The 16,099-nt window shown below is 47.1% G+C and overlaps 1 protein-coding gene and 1 non-coding gene across 2 annotated transcripts in view; one reads left to right on the top strand and one right to left on the bottom strand.

Moving 5' to 3' along the window:
• The first annotated feature begins 3,341 nt into the window (after positions 1–3,341).
• The window catches only part of NDUFA4L2 (NDUFA4 mitochondrial complex associated like 2), a 66,721-nt gene continuing 53,963 nt past the window's right edge, over positions 3,342–16,099 (top strand). The window contains exon 1 of the mRNA XM_060252932.1: positions 3,342–3,446. Coding sequence (XP_060108915.1) covers positions 3,342–3,446 — 105 coding nt within the window. The remainder of the gene's footprint in view (positions 3,447–16,099) is intronic.
• TRNAA-AGC (transfer RNA alanine (anticodon AGC)) lies at positions 8,472–8,545 on the bottom strand. Its single transcript has one exon. It is a non-coding gene; the product is annotated as a tRNA-Ala (tRNA).

Genomic DNA, 16,099 nt, shown 5'->3' with positions numbered 1-16,099 from the left:
TTCAGACTAGGAGGTAGAGATCCAAGAGCTCCAGCCACTATGCTGCAGTCTCCAACAGCAGCAAGGTGGACCCAGTACATCAAGCTACAAAAATTGTGCAGAAACACTGCTGGAGAGAGATCTAAAACTTTTTTAAAAATCTCACCCTACCTCAAAGGTGCTCGGGGTGGTATACATGGACCTCCTCCCTTTTATCTTCACAACTCTGTGAGGTAGTTGTGGTTTAGAGTGGGTGACTGTACCAAGGTCACTCAGATTCCTGCCTGAGTATGGATTTGAACTGGAGTCTCCACAGTCCTAGTGCAAAACTCTCACCACTACACCACATAGGCTCTTGGTCAATGCATTGGCAAGATCATACCCCTTTGAATGTTTCAGCATCTTTGCTTTCTACTGGGAGCTGTTTCAGCCAGGTTTTGACCAGTGTAAACTAAGATCACCAACTTTTTTATTTTTCTCTGTTCCTGTGCTTTTAACAACAGCTTGATGGGCAGAGGAGGTAACCATGTAGGATAAAGCATAGGCATTGATTATTTCTTTTATTTATGCTTTATGACCTGCATTCTCCTCCAAAGGCAACCCAAAGCAGTACCTAATTCCCAACTTGGGTGCGCTGCCAAATGTGCCTCTTTTTCTGCCTGAGAGCTGTTGCCAGCTAAACAACCTGCTTCAGGATAGGCCTTGGGGAGTGATGCTTCGTGCCCCCCAACAAGCTTCATTGATCAATTGCTTCCAATCCCACTGCTGTTAAATGACACAGGAGCAAATGGAGACTGACTTTCCTGGTCAGTTGGCAACCCCAATCGGAGGAAAGGAGGGAAAGGCCCAGGCAAGTGAAGGGATGTCCAGCAAAGAAGGAGATGGTGGCCTCTCTTGAAGCATCCCAGCCTGTCCCTGTTTTCCCCTGTGGTTTTAATTTTTTTAAATCATCCATGCAAGAAAGGTCCATGGCAAAGGTGGGAATCAAGCCCCTGCCTGCCCCTGATTTCATAGATCAAGGTCAGGGCCTTTTTTGTAGAAAAAGCCCAGCAGGAACTCATTTTCATATTTGGCCACACCCCCTGACATCACCATTGTGTAGAGAAGGCCCAGCAGAAACTCATTTGCATATTAGGCCACACCCCCTGGTGACAAGCCAGCTGGAACTGCATTCCTATGCACTCCTGTTCAAAAAAAAAAAATCTGGCCAGGATTATGGCTGAGGACAGCAACAGTTTTCAAGGAATTTTTAAAAATAGTCTGACTCCTTCTTTCCTTTCCCATTGGGATGAAGATTTAATCTGACTCATTCAAGGCACCACTTGGAATGCATTTTAAACTGCTTAAACATTGTATTGTTTTATTGTCCTATTGTATTTAAATCTGCTTTGAATTTATTTTACGAGACTTTCTAGGCAGCCCTGAGTCCCAATATTTTCAGACACAGTGGTCTAGAAATTTAAATTCTAAATCAACAAATACTTTCTCTGCCTTCCAGCTATGCCTCTGTGAGTTTTATATAGCAGTTCATTTTTATTTTCTCTCCCAGATCAGGGTCCCTATGTGATCTTGACTCTTATGGATCGTTGTGACCTCTCCTTCCCCCCCCCCCCAAAAAAAGACATTACTGTGTTTTTAACAGCTGGATGACAGGCCGACTATCAACAGGTTCCATCACCAATGCAATCCATTCAAGGAGGGAGCACCACCAGTTGAATTCTGCCTGACTCCTGTAGCAACTCTGCTTCCTCACATCAGTCACTTTACCTTGTAGTTTCCCCACTCCCACTGTTTGGTCATCTTTTCCACTGGAATTTCCTATTCACCCAAGGTGCTTCAATGACATAAGAACATAACAGAAGCCATGTTGGATCAGGCCAATGACCCATCCAGTCCAACACTCTGTGTCACACAGTGGACAAAAAAACCAGATGCCATTAGGAGGTCCATCAGTGGGGCCAGGACACTAGAAGTCCTCCCACTGTTGCCCCCCCACTCAAGCACCAAGAATAACGAGCATCACTGCCCAGACAGAGAGTTCCATCTATACCCTATGGCTAATAGCCACTGATGAACCTCTGCGCCATATGTTTATTCAGTCCCTTCTTGAAGCTGTCTATGCTTATAGCTGCCACCACCTCCTGTGGCAGTGAATTCCACATGTTAATCACCCTTTGGGTTAAGAAGTACTTCCTTTTATCTGTCCTAACCCAACTGCTCAGCAATTTCATTGAGCGTCCACAAGTTCTTGTATTGTGAGAAAAGTACTTCTTTCTCTACCTTCTCTACCTTTTCTACCTTCTTTGTAATGTGTGAATTGATGCCAATCCACACATTACAAAGAACACAGGTTGGATGTGGAATCCTCATTAACGTGACAGCCAAACATGAGGTGCCATGTCTCCTCGATTCCCATTCCTTTATTGCCAATTATGGCGACAGGGTTAATCTCTTCAGTTTTTTTGGCCCCAATCCAAATCTAGCAAGGTGTTCATGGGAACTGGTAACCCCTCGACTTGTGTCTGTTACACAGAAGGGGGGGAACCCCAAGCAACTTGGGTACTCCATAACAAGATAATCCATGTCACTCAAGTCCTTCTTTCAGAAAAGAGCCAGCATGGTGTAAGGTTAAAGTGTTGAATTAGGATTTGGGAGACCCCAGGTTCGAATCCCAAGGTGTTGTGGAAACCTGCCAGGTGAGATTTGGGGATGGAGCCTGGGGAGGACAGGGACCTCTGTGGGGTACAATGCCATAGAGTCCGCCCTCCAAAGCATCCATTTTTCTCCAGGGGAACTGATCCCTGCAGTGTGGAGATGAGCTGTAATTCCAGGGAATCCCCAGGCCCCGGCTGGAGGCTGGCATCCATAGCAGCCAGCTCGATGCAGCAGCCAGCTCAGAAGCTGGCGGGCTCGCCTTCCTTGGAGGTTTTCAAACGGAGGCTAGAGGGCCATCTGACAGCAATGAGGATCCTGCGAATACAGGGGGAGGTGTTTGTGAGTTTCCTGCATTGTGCAGGGGGTTGGACTAGATGCCCCTGGAGGTCCCTTCCAACTCTATGCTTGGATGAGGTTTCCCTTTCCCCGCCCCCCCCCCCCCCTCCACAGAACAGACCAAACTTCTTCCCCGGACTTTTCTAGACTAAACCTCCTGAAGTCCGCGGCCGCGAGTCCTTGCCTTCCTCTCTCCTTCCCTCCCTCCCTCCCTCCCGCTGCCGTCCAACTCTCTCACCCCGGGGGAGCGAGCGAAGAAGGGCCAGGCACCCCGCCTCTCCCGGGTCTGGAGGCGGGGGCAGCGGCTGCTGCCTGGCCCGAGCGGCTCCTGGGTCGCCTGTTGCGCTAACGGGAGCCGAGCCGAGCAGGTCATGGGAGTCCTCGACCGAGCCAACGCGGCCTCCCAGCCCAGACCCGAGGTGGGGGGCGCATCTCTCCTGGTCGGCCTCTCCCGACAGATCAAGAAGCATCCAGGAGTAAGTCCTCTTCTCTTCTCTTCTCCCCCTCCCCCACCTTACCGCTTCTGGGGGCCCCCACCCCCCTAGAAGGCACCCCCTCCTAACTCCCCCCCCCTTCCCTTGCAGAGAGAGAGAGAGAGAGACCCTACCTTGGCTTCTGCCTTCTTAACAGCTGCAGGCATCGAACCAACAGGTGCAGCTCCCCTGCGCCGCCAAAAAAGGGAGCAAGCAATTTTCCCCTGTGGCTTCATGCTATCTATTGCCTGATATGGCACAATTGGAGGCACAGGAGTTTTGGCCAGGGAAATAGTGCCCAGCTTCCCGGTCCCAGTTTAGTGTCTCAGTCCCTCCTCCTCCCTTCTTTACCCAACTTTCTCCACTCACCCCCAGTAGAAGAGGGACGGTGGCTCAGTGGTAGAGCATCTGCTTGGGAAGCAGAAGGTCCCAGGTTCAATCCCTGGCATCTCCAAAAAAGGGTCCAGGCAAATAGGTGTGAAAAACCTCAGCTGGAGACCCTGGAGAGCCGCTGCCAGTCTGAGAAGACAATACTGACTTTGATGGACCAAGGGTCTGATTCAGTATAAGGCAGCTTCATATGTTCATATGTAGAAGAGGTAGGGAGAGGAATGCCCCAGTGGGGAGGAGAATGGATCCAGCAAGTTCTCACCACACCTGCTCCTTTCCCCGCAGTTTCCCTTGCATGCCATAATAATCCTCAAGAGGTCCCAATTCCTTATACTCAGGGCTTTTTTTGTAGAAAATTCCCAGCAGGAACTTATTTGCTTATTAGGCCATAACCCCTGACATCACTATTGTTTCACACAGGGCTTTTTTTGTAGAAAAAGCCCAGCATGGACTCACTGGCATATTAAGCCACATCCCCTGATGCCAAGCCAGCTGGAACTGCGTTCCTGTTCAAAAAAAGCCCTGTTTATACTCCAGAGGAGTACATCACTCCTAATTGATTCCTTTGGGGAGGGGCCATAGCATAATGATAGAACATCTATTTGGCTGTGTGGACTTCTGCCTGAGACCCTGGATAGCCACTGCCACTGCTGTGATGGACCAGTTGTCTGATTCAGTACAGGGCTGCTTCATATGCCTGTATCCACTTTTAATTCCACCCGGTAAAAAGGTAAGGGTAGTCCCCTGTGCAAGCACCAGTTGTTTCTGACTCTGGGGTGACTTTGCTTTCATGTTTTCACGGCAGACTTTTTTTTTTACGAGGTGCTTTGCCATTGCCTTCCCCAGTCATCTACACTTTCCCCCCAGCAAGCTGGGAACTCATTTTACCAACCTCAGAAGTATAGAAGGCTGAGTCAACCCTAAGCTGGCTACCTGAACCCAGCTTCCACCAGGATCAAACTCAGGTTGTGTAGGGAAACTCTAATCCCCACCTTTTCAGCTACCATCTCTGCCAAAGGAAAGACCCTCATCCACTCCTGTCTCATGCATGGACAAACCATCTTTGATCTTTAAACCTTGCTAGAATGAGAGAAGGTTCATTTTCTAATCCTCAATTTCCCAGCATCTGTAACATAGACTCAAGAGATACTGGGTTGGGGAGGGGGCTCATAATATCTCTGCGTAAAGTACCATCAAGTCACAGCTGACTTACAGTGACCCCAGTAAGGGGCTTTCAAGGCAAATGAGAAGCAGAGGTGGTTGGCCATTGCCTTCCTCTGCAGAGTCTGCCTTGGTGGGCATCCTTCTGCGTTCTGACCTTGCTTTGCTTCTGAGATCTGACAAGATCAGGTTATACCATACTGTCTTCCCTCCTGTATAAAGTATCTACAGCCCTACAATTTACACAGGAGTGGAAAGTGAGAGGGGGGAAGTCTGTTGTCGTTTGGTCCCTGGCTTGTGGGCTTTTTGGTAACATCTGTTGCAGGGGTAGCCAAACTTGTTTAACATAATAGCCACATAGAATAAACAGCAGATGTTTGAGAGCCCCAAGACATGAATGTCAAATGCTTGAGAGAAAGCAGGCAGGCAGCAAGACAAATAGATGTGGCAGGGGGAGGGGGAAAGAAAGCAACTTTAACTTTAAATGTATTCTTCAAGCTGCCGGCTGGCTTGGCTTGCAGAAGTGATTTAAAGAGACAAATGCCTTCTCCAAGGTGGCTGACCCGGGTGTCAGGGGTGGGGGGAGGCTTTGAGAGCCACACAATATGTGTGTGAAAGAGCCACACATGGAGATGGCTCCTGAGCCACAGTTTGGCCACCCCTGATCCAGTTGGCCACTGTAAGATATAGAATATTGGGAAAGGTAGAAGCTTGGTCTGATCTGATAGGGCTCTTCTTATGTTCTTACCCTCCAGACTTGTTTTCCGAGGGAACAACTTGAAGGGATAAACTTGGGGCAAGCTGGCCAGGGAAACGACCAATTGGGGTTACTTGTTCCTAGGAAGGATCAAGGGCTGATTCAAGTGTTTCAGAGTTCTCTTGAACTATTTGTTTGCACGTGTGAATGCTGATATAAGAGGCCATTGTGCAAGTCAAATAGACATGCTATCCAATACTAAGGCATGCAGATGCAATAAAAGGACAGCTTGACATGTTAAAACGGGTGTAAAGGGAGAAGATTGCATGAGTAGTGAGCTATCCCATTGCTGAACTGATCTAAACATTAGCAAGGTTTTTTTTTTTAAATTAAAGCTGGAAGGAATCCCAAAGGGTCATCTAGTCCAACCCCCTGAGTGAATTTAGCCAGAGAAAAATTACTTCCTAACCCCAAGGTGGCAATTGCCATGATCCTGGGCATATAAGAAAGGACCTCAAGAGCTGACTGGTTCATCCCTTCCTGCCCTCTTTCTCACACTGCCTAAATTCATACTGAGTCACAGAATCAGCATTGCTGTCAGAGGGCCATCTAGCCTCTGCTTAAAAACCTCTGAAGGAGGAGAGCCCACCACCTCCCAAAGAAGCCTGTTCCACTGAGGAACTGTTCTAATGTTTAGCTGAAAACTCTTTTGCTTTAATTTCAACTCATTGATTCTGGTCCAGCCTTTTGGGGCAACAGAAATTAACTCTGTCCCATCCTCTATATGACAGCCCTTGAAGTACTTGAAGATGATTATCATAACACCTCTCCTCTCCATACTAAAAATGCCTGGCTCCTTCAGCCTGTTTTCATTGGTTTGCAATTTGTTATCTGGATCTGCCTGAGGTCAATGTTTAAAAATGAGTCGTCCAATATGGTACCTGGGCAACACTCTTGATCTGTATGCCCAGGGTTGTGGGAATTGGCATCAGCAAGAGAAAAGTGGTTTGCATATGCCCAGAAGTTATATTTCCACTGTTGCTGTGGCCAAAACCTGCAACCAAAAACAGGTTCTGGAGTTAAGTTCTGAGCCCCAGAGTGACACTTGCATTGTAATCTGCAGGAAGGTCAAAATGTGATTGCAAAGCAAGTTTCTCTCGCTGTTCAGAAAATGGGTACTATAGCAAACACATTGTGAATGCAGTCCTCACACTGGGTGCATTCACACTATGCTAAATAATGTGTTTTGCAACTGGATTTTTAATGTGTAAGAATAGCAAACATCCAGTTGCAAAATGCATTATTTAGTGTAGTGTGAATGCACCCATTGTGTGTGCTCAGAAGGAAGCCCCACCATGTTAAAGTGATGCTTACTTACAGGTAAGTGTGCATAGGCTCACACCCCTATAATTGCTTTTCATTTGTGCATGAAGAGTAAAGATCTGAAATACACTTTGCATGGGCCAAGTCAGCCTTGGAACCGACTCCTGATAAGTCACTGCCTCTTGTCTTTTTTTCCAAATTCAAGATTAAATTTTAAAAAAACACACACACAAAGTGCAAGGGGGGGCAGCGGTGCCCCTTTCTGCTCCCACCTAAAAGTGACCACTGTGGTGTAATGCTTAAGGCTAAGACCCAACAGACCCAGGTTCAAATTTCTGTTCTGCCATGGAAGCCCACTTGATGAGCTTGGGTCAGTCACATGTTCACAGTCCAACTGACCTCACAGGGCTGTTGCGAAGATAAAATGATGCTGAGTAGCTTTAGGTCCCAATACGGATATATAAATAAATGAACAGATCCATGGTTTCTTTTTTACCTTTAACTTTAGGTTCTGTGCTTTCCAGGGCTTTTTTTTTTTTAGCAGGAACACACGGGAGCGCAGTTCCGGCTGGCTTGGTGTCAGGTGGTGTGGCCTAATATGCAAATGAATTCCTGCTGGGCTTTTTCTACAGAAGGAGCCCTGTGTGAAACAATGGTGATGTCAGGGTGTGTGGGCTAATACTCAAATGAGTCCTGCTGGGCTTTTTCTACAAAAAAGCCCTGATGCTTTCCAAGAATGTGTCAGCTCTCTTCTCTAACCTTATCTAAACGCACGCATCATGCTGCACACAAACTTTCCTGCCTTTCCATTCACTGGGGGGGGGGGCAAGAAGAGCTGCTACCTTCCACTGAGGTCTCATCCTTCCCCAAATGCTGTCCTTCCCATAATCCACCCCCAAAATCTCCAGGAATTTTCCAACCTAGAGCTGGCAACCTATGCACTGTTTCACTGGGATGTCGGGGCACATGGCTTAGAGCCCTCCTTTCAGCCAGGCCTGTAGACCTATAGCAACTACTGATTTTTTAAAATATGTCAAAAGCCCTCAACTGTGTTATAATATAGTGGGTTTGATGCATTGAAGAGGCAAAGTAATGGTGAACATCAGATCTTTATTTGGTGCAGCATTAGGCAGGCTGCACTTCAAGACTGAGGAACTGGGCCAACAGGGCCAACTATATACAACTCAGGGTTCCTGCCCAAGCATGTGATTGGATCATTCAAACCAGCAAGGGGCCCGGGATTGGTGCAGGGCAGCAGGGATTTGGATCCTGTTGCCCACTGTTCTCAAGTCCCGAAGCTCCGTTCTTATGGCTCCAATGAGCCAGGCAGGAACACCCTATTCAGTCTTCACTTGAGTCCGCATACACAACAAATGTGAAAGAACAAAATCAGTAAATGGCACTGACGTGAGTGTGAAGTTCAAAGGAGGCCTTTCACATCACCTGATCCTTTTAACTGAAGATGCCGGGGATCGAACCTGGGACCTTCTGCATGCTAAGCAGGTGCTCTACCACTGAGCCACAGCCTTTCATACACCTCTGCCCTTTTTCACAAGGAATTTATGTTCCATCAAACTGGACTGATCATTCCATCCCTTAACAGTATTTTAGTGGGATACAAAAGTCTGCCATTCTTTCATTTTTGCTGTATTTTTTTTGTAAAACTGCTTCTCGGCCTTCTCTCCCCCCCGCCCCCCCACATGCAAGCTGATGTATAATTGATGCTCCACAGTTTGTTCCCTAACCCTAAATGCCCAAAGCCGGCGCACACACGATCGGCAAGAGGGGAGATTTGATGTGCGTTATTTACCTTGTTATATATCTGATGCCTCAAAGGGTCTTTTTTTCCCTGACACTCGAGGAATAAATCAACACACAGCAGGTTTTTTCAACCCTCTCTTCCCTCCCGCCTTCAAATCTGAAAGCCAGCTTAAGTTTTTTCCATCCATTGTGATCTGACTGGGCTCTCCTGTGCCCAACTTAAAAATCTCAGTGACAGAATGGAAAACTTACATGCTCCCACCCACCACCACCACCACAAACACACACACACAGAGATGCATACATCCCGTCTCCCAAAGCCATTGTCTCACTTTCCATCAAAAATTCATGACAGGGATTTTGTTTACAAATATGAATAAACCCTGCTAAATTATATATGCCCGTAAGGCCTTGATATATATACAATTTCCCCTCTCACTGGCTAAGGAAGAAGAGAAAGAGACGGCCTTATTTTGAGCGGGCTTTCTCACACACTTGTGCTGGCGGAATACTGATTTAATTCCCCAGAGGGAGGCCCGCTAAAATGCTCAAAACCAAATTCTCTTCAAAAAAGGGTGCTGGTTTTGACCAGATCTAGATCTGCCAGTTGTCTCTGCTGACATAATCAATTAACATTTTTTTTAAAAAAATCTACAAAACAATCATGCTGCCCTCCCCACAGATGTAGGCCATTTATTGAGATAATCCCACCCTGTTTTTCTCCCCAGAAGGGGACCCAAAGCAGCTAACAATATCCTTCTTCTCTTTTATCACAGCACTAATCTATGAGGTAGGTTAACAGTCGGGAACCTTCATGCTTATGGGATCAGCTCTCCCATTAAACCCCCCTGCTCTAGGGTTGACAGGTCCCCTTGTTGTTGTGGCAGGGGGATTTGAAGTGCATTCTGGGAGTAGGTGGGACATCAAATGCGACATCCCCAACATAATCAGTCAGCAATTTTTCTCCAGACCTTTTTGGTCAGGGATCCTGAAGGTTTTTGGCATCTTCTGGGCATGGAACAGGGGTCACTGGGGAAGTGGGGAGGTATTTGTGAGTTTCCTGCATTGTGCAGGGGGGTTTCAGCTAGATGACCCTACGTACCTTCCAACTCTATGATTCTATGATAATGTCATCCAGAAGTGACCTCATTGCATTGGCAATGCTGAAGGCTGCACTCTGGATTTTGGGCAAAACTCCATGGTTTTTGTTGTTGTTTGTTTCAAAACTGTAGAGTTTGCCCCAAAACCAGTATTGCCACATGACATCCTAAGCATGATGATGTCACCCAAAAGTGATGTCATCGCAACAAGGACATCGTGCAATCATGTCACTGTGTGGGGGTGGGGTTTCCCACAAAAAGCTGGGGAAACCCACCTGGACCTGGGAGCTGGCATCCCTACCCTGCACTCTGTTCAGTCTAGGGGCCTTTTGCAGGTGCCTGGCCCCAAGATGGCTTGGTTAGCTGTCACCAGGGGAAGGGCCTTCTCAGTTGTGGCCTCTGTCCTGTGTAACGCGCTCCTGGATGACACCCATACCCTGCCAGACTTGCTTAGTTTTCTCAGGCTGTGCAAAGCTGGATTATTTAGGTTGGCAAAGCCGATGCCTCTAAGGGCTTTCCCCCCCCCCTGACATTGGAGGAATAAATCAACATGCAGCAGGTTTTTTCAACCCTCTCTTCCCTCCCTCCTCCGAATCTGAAAGCCAGCTTAAGGGTCATCACATGTTTGGGCTGTTTTAATAGTGGTATAGCCACATATTTTAATATTTCAGTGTTAATAGTCTATATTTGTCATCTGTTTTTATGTTGGATTTTTTAAAAGATCTTATTGGTTTAAATATTTTAATTTATATTGGCTGGTTCCAGACTGGCAGTTAAAGGCAACCCAGGGACGCCTTGGAAACCAATTAGAAAAGTGCGTCCAAACGGGCACATCTGCCGCCCATCCCAGTCCCCTACTCTCCTCGTCCTCCAGCATCCTCAAAGCAATGCAGAAAGCTACCACTTTCAAAGTGATATCAAATTTCTGAGCTGCACACCACTTGTCTCTTCAGTGTCTGGATGTGGAAATGTACAAGCGAGGCGGATTGGTGGTTTGAACCCACCAATCTGCTCTAGACGTATGTAAAGGTAAAGGTAGTCCTCTGTGCAAGCATCAGTTGTTTCTGACATTTTCATGGCAGATTTTTAAATGGGGTGGTTTGCCACTGCCCTCCCCAGTCATCTACACTTTACCCCCTGCAAGCTGGGTAGTCATTTTACCAACCTCAGAAGGATGGAAGGCTGAGTCAACCTGAAGCCGGCTACCTGAACCCAGCTTCCACTGGGATCGAACTCAGGTCATGAGCAGAGCTTGGACTGCAATATTGCAGCTTACCACTCTGTGCCATGGGGCTCATATGTGCATGACCACTAAAAATGTATGGGAAAAAAGAAACTCAAACCGCATCAAGGGAATGGTGTGCTACAGCCGTCTGACCGCGCCAAAGTGCCCTGCGGGCAGGATAGGGACACCTTGCATTGCAGCACGTGGAGAGGATTTGGCCACTCCTTTTTGAGCCAGCTGTTTTCCAAGCACCTCCCATGCGCCCCAAGCTGCCGATCTGAAACCAGCCCATGAGACCCTTTTGGTGAGCAGCACTTATCTAATAAATAAATAGGTTTGGCTGAAAGAGGCAGTGACAGGCCCAAGGTCACCCACTGAGCTTTCATGGTGTAGCCACACTGCCTGCCTACCAACAATATATGGTTGCCAGCTCTGGGATGAGAAATATCTGGAGATCTGGGAAGGAAGGAACCTCAACAGGATATAATGCCACAGAGTTCACCTTTCAAAGCAGCCGTTTTTTCCAGGGGAGCTGATCTTGGTCTTCTGGGTATCAACTGTAAGACTGAGAGATCTCCAGGTGCTACCTGGAAGATGGCAGCCCTACAACAACCCAGCTGCTCCTGCCCTTAGGACTACAACTAAACGTGTATTCTAGTTTTGCAAGGACATATCCTTGTACAAATGTATTATGCGCAGCATTCATTATCCTGAGGGCCAGCCTTCAGCTGAATCATGTAATAAACTGTACCCCTCCATTGCATTACAAAGCATGGCAGGAACATAATGCATAATGAAATTCATTCTTTTTCACATAGGAAAAATTCAAACATGCAGCAAAACCAGCAATTTGTGGGTATGTAGGTATCTGCACGCACTTACACCTATCTGCACACAAGCACCACAAGGACTTCCTAGAAGCAGCATCTGACTGTCGCACAGCTCTTTGTTCCCCAAACTAGCAGAAACAAAATAAATTGTTCAAAAAATATGCATAGGTAGGATGCCATCCTCTAGATAGAGATCTCCTGGAATCACAAGAGAGCATGCATCTGGAATTCAGGGAGCTCTGGAGATCAGTTGTAAGTTACTTGTCCAGGGCTTTTTTTTTGTAGCAGGAACTCGTTTGCATGTTAGGCCACACACCCGCACACACACCCCTGATGTAGGCAATCCTCCAAGAGCTTACACAGTTCTTAGTACAGGGCCTATTGGAAGCTCTTGGAGGATTGGCTATATAAGAGGGATGTGACCTAATATGCAAAGGAGTTCCTGCTGCAAAAAAAAAAGCCATGATTGTAACAGAAGGAGATCTCCAGGTGCCACCTGGAAGCAGGAAACCCTGGAGTCTTACCATTCTCCCATCTCTCTGGTATCTTCAGTTTAGACTTTTCTTCCACAGACAGAGGTGACCCGCCCCATGCTCCTGAGGTCCCAGATGCACGATCAAGGCTTTTTTGGTAGCAGGAACTCCTTTGCAAATTTGGCTACACTCCCCTGATGTAGCCAATCCTCCAGGGGCTTACAGTAGGCCCTGTACTAAGAGCCCTGTAAGCTCTTGGAGGATTGGCTACATCAGGGGGGAATAGCTTAATATGCAAAGGAGTTCCTGCTACAAAAAAAAAGCCCTGCATGCCTTCCAACATTTTTGCAGCTGAAAACAGGGTCTTCTTCTTGTAGCCTTCTAAGAGCTCTATTCTCACTCTCCGAGGATGCACACGTATGCATATATACCCACACATGTCTACTGATTGGCATTGCTGAAGGCTCTTCTCTGCCTGCCCCATGCTGAATTGATTTCTTCTGCAGTGGTCTATCATGCCTTGGCTTCGTTACAAGACTGCCAACCTCCAGGTGGGAGCCAGAGATCTTCCCGAATTTATAATTGATCTCCAGATGACAGAGATAAGTTCCTCTGGATAAAATGGTTGCTCCAGACTGGGGGTCTGTGGCATTATACTCGCCCCTTCCCAAATCCCACTCTCTACAGGCTCCCCCCTTCAAATCTCCAGGTATTTCCCAAGGAGGAGTTATAGGGTTGCCAAGTCCCCACCAGCAGCTGGACTTTTGGTGTGTATGCACAGCATGCGTGGTACGATGATGTCACCCAGTAATGATGTCATCACACTGGACATGTTGAGCGGGGATGCTATAGCAATTCAGAGAAAACTCTATGGTTTCACTCAGGGACACTCTAGCAATTTGGGGAAAATTCTATGGCACCATAGAGTTTCTCCCAAATTGCTAGTGTCCCCACTTGAAATCATAGTTTTTTTCCAAATTGCTAGAGCATCCCCATATGACATGCCTGGCATGATGTTGTCACTTCCTGGTGACATCATCGCGCCGTGCATGATGGAACTCTTTGGGTGTGGGGATCTCCTGGCAGCCTGCTCCATGTTGGCAGGTCATGGCCCCCAAAACGAGGGGAAAACCCGCCCCTAACGGGAGCTTGGGAAACCTAAGGAGTTGGCAAACCCTACTTCGGTAACAGCTGTGTTAGTAAACCAACCATAATAGTTTCTTGTTTAAAAAAAATTAAAAATGCTTATGACCGTCTATAATTGTCATTGGAGGAGCTTGTACATTATAGAATAAGAAAAGGTAAAGGTAGTCCCCTGCACAAACACCAGTGGTTTCCGACTCTGAGGTGACGTCGCATCATGTTTTCATGGCAGACTTTTTACGGGGTGGTTTGCCATTGCCTTCCCCAGTCATCTGCACTTTCCCCCCAGCAAGCTGAGTACTCATTTTACCGACCTCAGAAGGATGGAAGGCTGAGTCAACCTTGAGCCAGCTACCTGAACCCAGCTTCCGCCGGGATCGAACTCAAGTTGTGAGCAGAGAGCTTGGACTGCAGCACTGCAGCTTTACCACTCTTCGCCACGGGGCTTTACATTGTAGAATAGCTACTGCAAAATCAATGACATTCAGCAACACACTTCCTGTTTGGACGTGGCTTTGGGAGAGGACAGAAGGGAGTGCTTCAGTGCACATGTGTGCAGACTAACAAAATTTGTAAAAAGGCATTTCTCCCACAAGGCAGAATAGGAACTGCGGTCTACCACAGATGAGTACAAAACTAATAGAGAAGCCCCCTGAAAAAAAGAGAGATTGCATGGAAATAGTTAACAAGTCCTGTGTTATGCTAAAACTGGGGCGGCTGCCGGAGATCTTCCTGACACACCATCCATTATCCACAATCAGCTGTTGTTCACACTGGCCACATAGATCAGCATTTTCACCTTGCAACAGCTTCTCCTGCTGCTGTGCCGTTGCGCTTCCCAGGGTGCCCAACTGCCTCAGCCTGTGATTAACGCCAACTCCACATCTCATGCCAGCCGAGCAAAAATCGCCTTGCAACCCTGGAACTCTGCTGGTGAGACAGAAACAGGCCATTCTGGCAGTGCAAAGTTTGCAAGGAGCCAGGGCCAGCCCTAAACTGTCTGTCACCCTAGGCAAGGCTAACTGTTGTCACCCTGCACTCCACACTGATAACATCATCGAGTCACATGAGTGCCCAATTTGTTACCCCCAGAAGGCCAGCTCTCTAGGCAATCACCTAGTTTGTCTAGTGGCAGAGCTAGCTTTGCAAGGAGCAGCCTTGGGGCTGAGTTACCAAGATGCATCATCTTTCTCAGAAGAATAGCAAAGACGTAATGCATTCCTACCCCCAAGTTTGCCCCAAGAGCTCTAGTGTGAAAAATGTTTCTCTGACCAGAGAAAAAGTATGAGTCCAGTGGCACCTTTAAGACCAACAAGGTTTTATTCAAGGTACAAGCTTTTATGTGCATGCACACTTCTTCAAATAGAGGGTGAGCAGTAAATTAGCATAAAGCTTAATGGAGATGTTTAACAGGAATACCAAGCTTAGTTTATATGGTCACCATTTGTAAATTCTGGCGGGGGGGAACATAGTGAAGGAAATAAATATGTCAAGATTGGAGACTGATGGGCCAAGGTATCCTGAATTGTGGAATGCTGAGAGTAATTAACTGAAACCCTGTCATTACACTCCATCCATCTCCTCTTAAGCATGGTGGTGACCAGATAGTACCTTCTTCTGTGAAGTGGGGTGATTGGCTGTGAAGAGTTATCTCCCCTCCCCCCGAGTCAGAGAAACACATTCCTGTCTACCATTCCAAATTTCAGATGACCAAGATCAGTTCACCAGGAGAAAATGGCTGCTCTGGTGGGTGGATTCTATGACATTATACCCTGTTTAGGTCCCTTCCTCTTCCCACCCCAAACCCCACCTTCCCCAGGCTGCACTCCCAAATCTCCAGATACTTCCCAACACAGAGCTGGCAACCCCTACAGTTGCTAACCTCCAGGTGGGGTCTGGAGATTTCCCAAAATTACAACAGATCTCCACATGACAGACATCCATTCCCTGGAGAAAATGGCAGCTTTGGAAGGTGAACTCGATAGCTTTACACTCTAATTAGGCCCTTCCCGTCCACAAACCCTGCCCTCCCCCAGCTCCACCTCTCACATCTCCAGGAATATCCTAACCTGGAGTTGGCAACCATTTCTCTCTGCTCACTTTCCATTATCAGTGACTGTCATTATTGAGACTTTTTCACAAGCAAATCTCCTGTATTGTTGTTTTGCTGTTGTTAGCCGCCCTGAGCCTGCTTGGCGGGGGAGGGCGGGATATAAATAAAATTTTACTTACTTTTACTTACTTACTTACTTACTGTCTAGAGTAAACATAATGGTTCGTCTGGGCATCTTCCTTCTTGCTACTCTTTCTTTTTTCCCCTACCCCCTCTCCTTCTTTTTTTTTAAAGCAATGTGCAGTTGTATATAAATAACATTTTCAGGGATATCGATCAGCAGCCATTAGGCCCTGTTTTCATTTGTTTCTCTTATCTTGAGGATGTAGTGGGTGTTTTGACTTTGTTTAGGTTGGTTAAGTGTGGTGGACTCTAATCTGGAGACCCTAGTTTGATTCCTCACTCCTCCTCCATGTGAAGCCTGCTGGGTGACCTTGGGT

Source organism: Heteronotia binoei, chromosome 13 (genome assembly GCF_032191835.1).
Source record: "Heteronotia binoei isolate CCM8104 ecotype False Entrance Well chromosome 13, APGP_CSIRO_Hbin_v1, whole genome shotgun sequence".
Lineage (NCBI taxonomy): Eukaryota > Metazoa > Chordata > Lepidosauria > Squamata > Gekkonidae > Heteronotia > Heteronotia binoei.
This window is presented reverse-complemented; position numbering and strand designations above follow the sequence as displayed.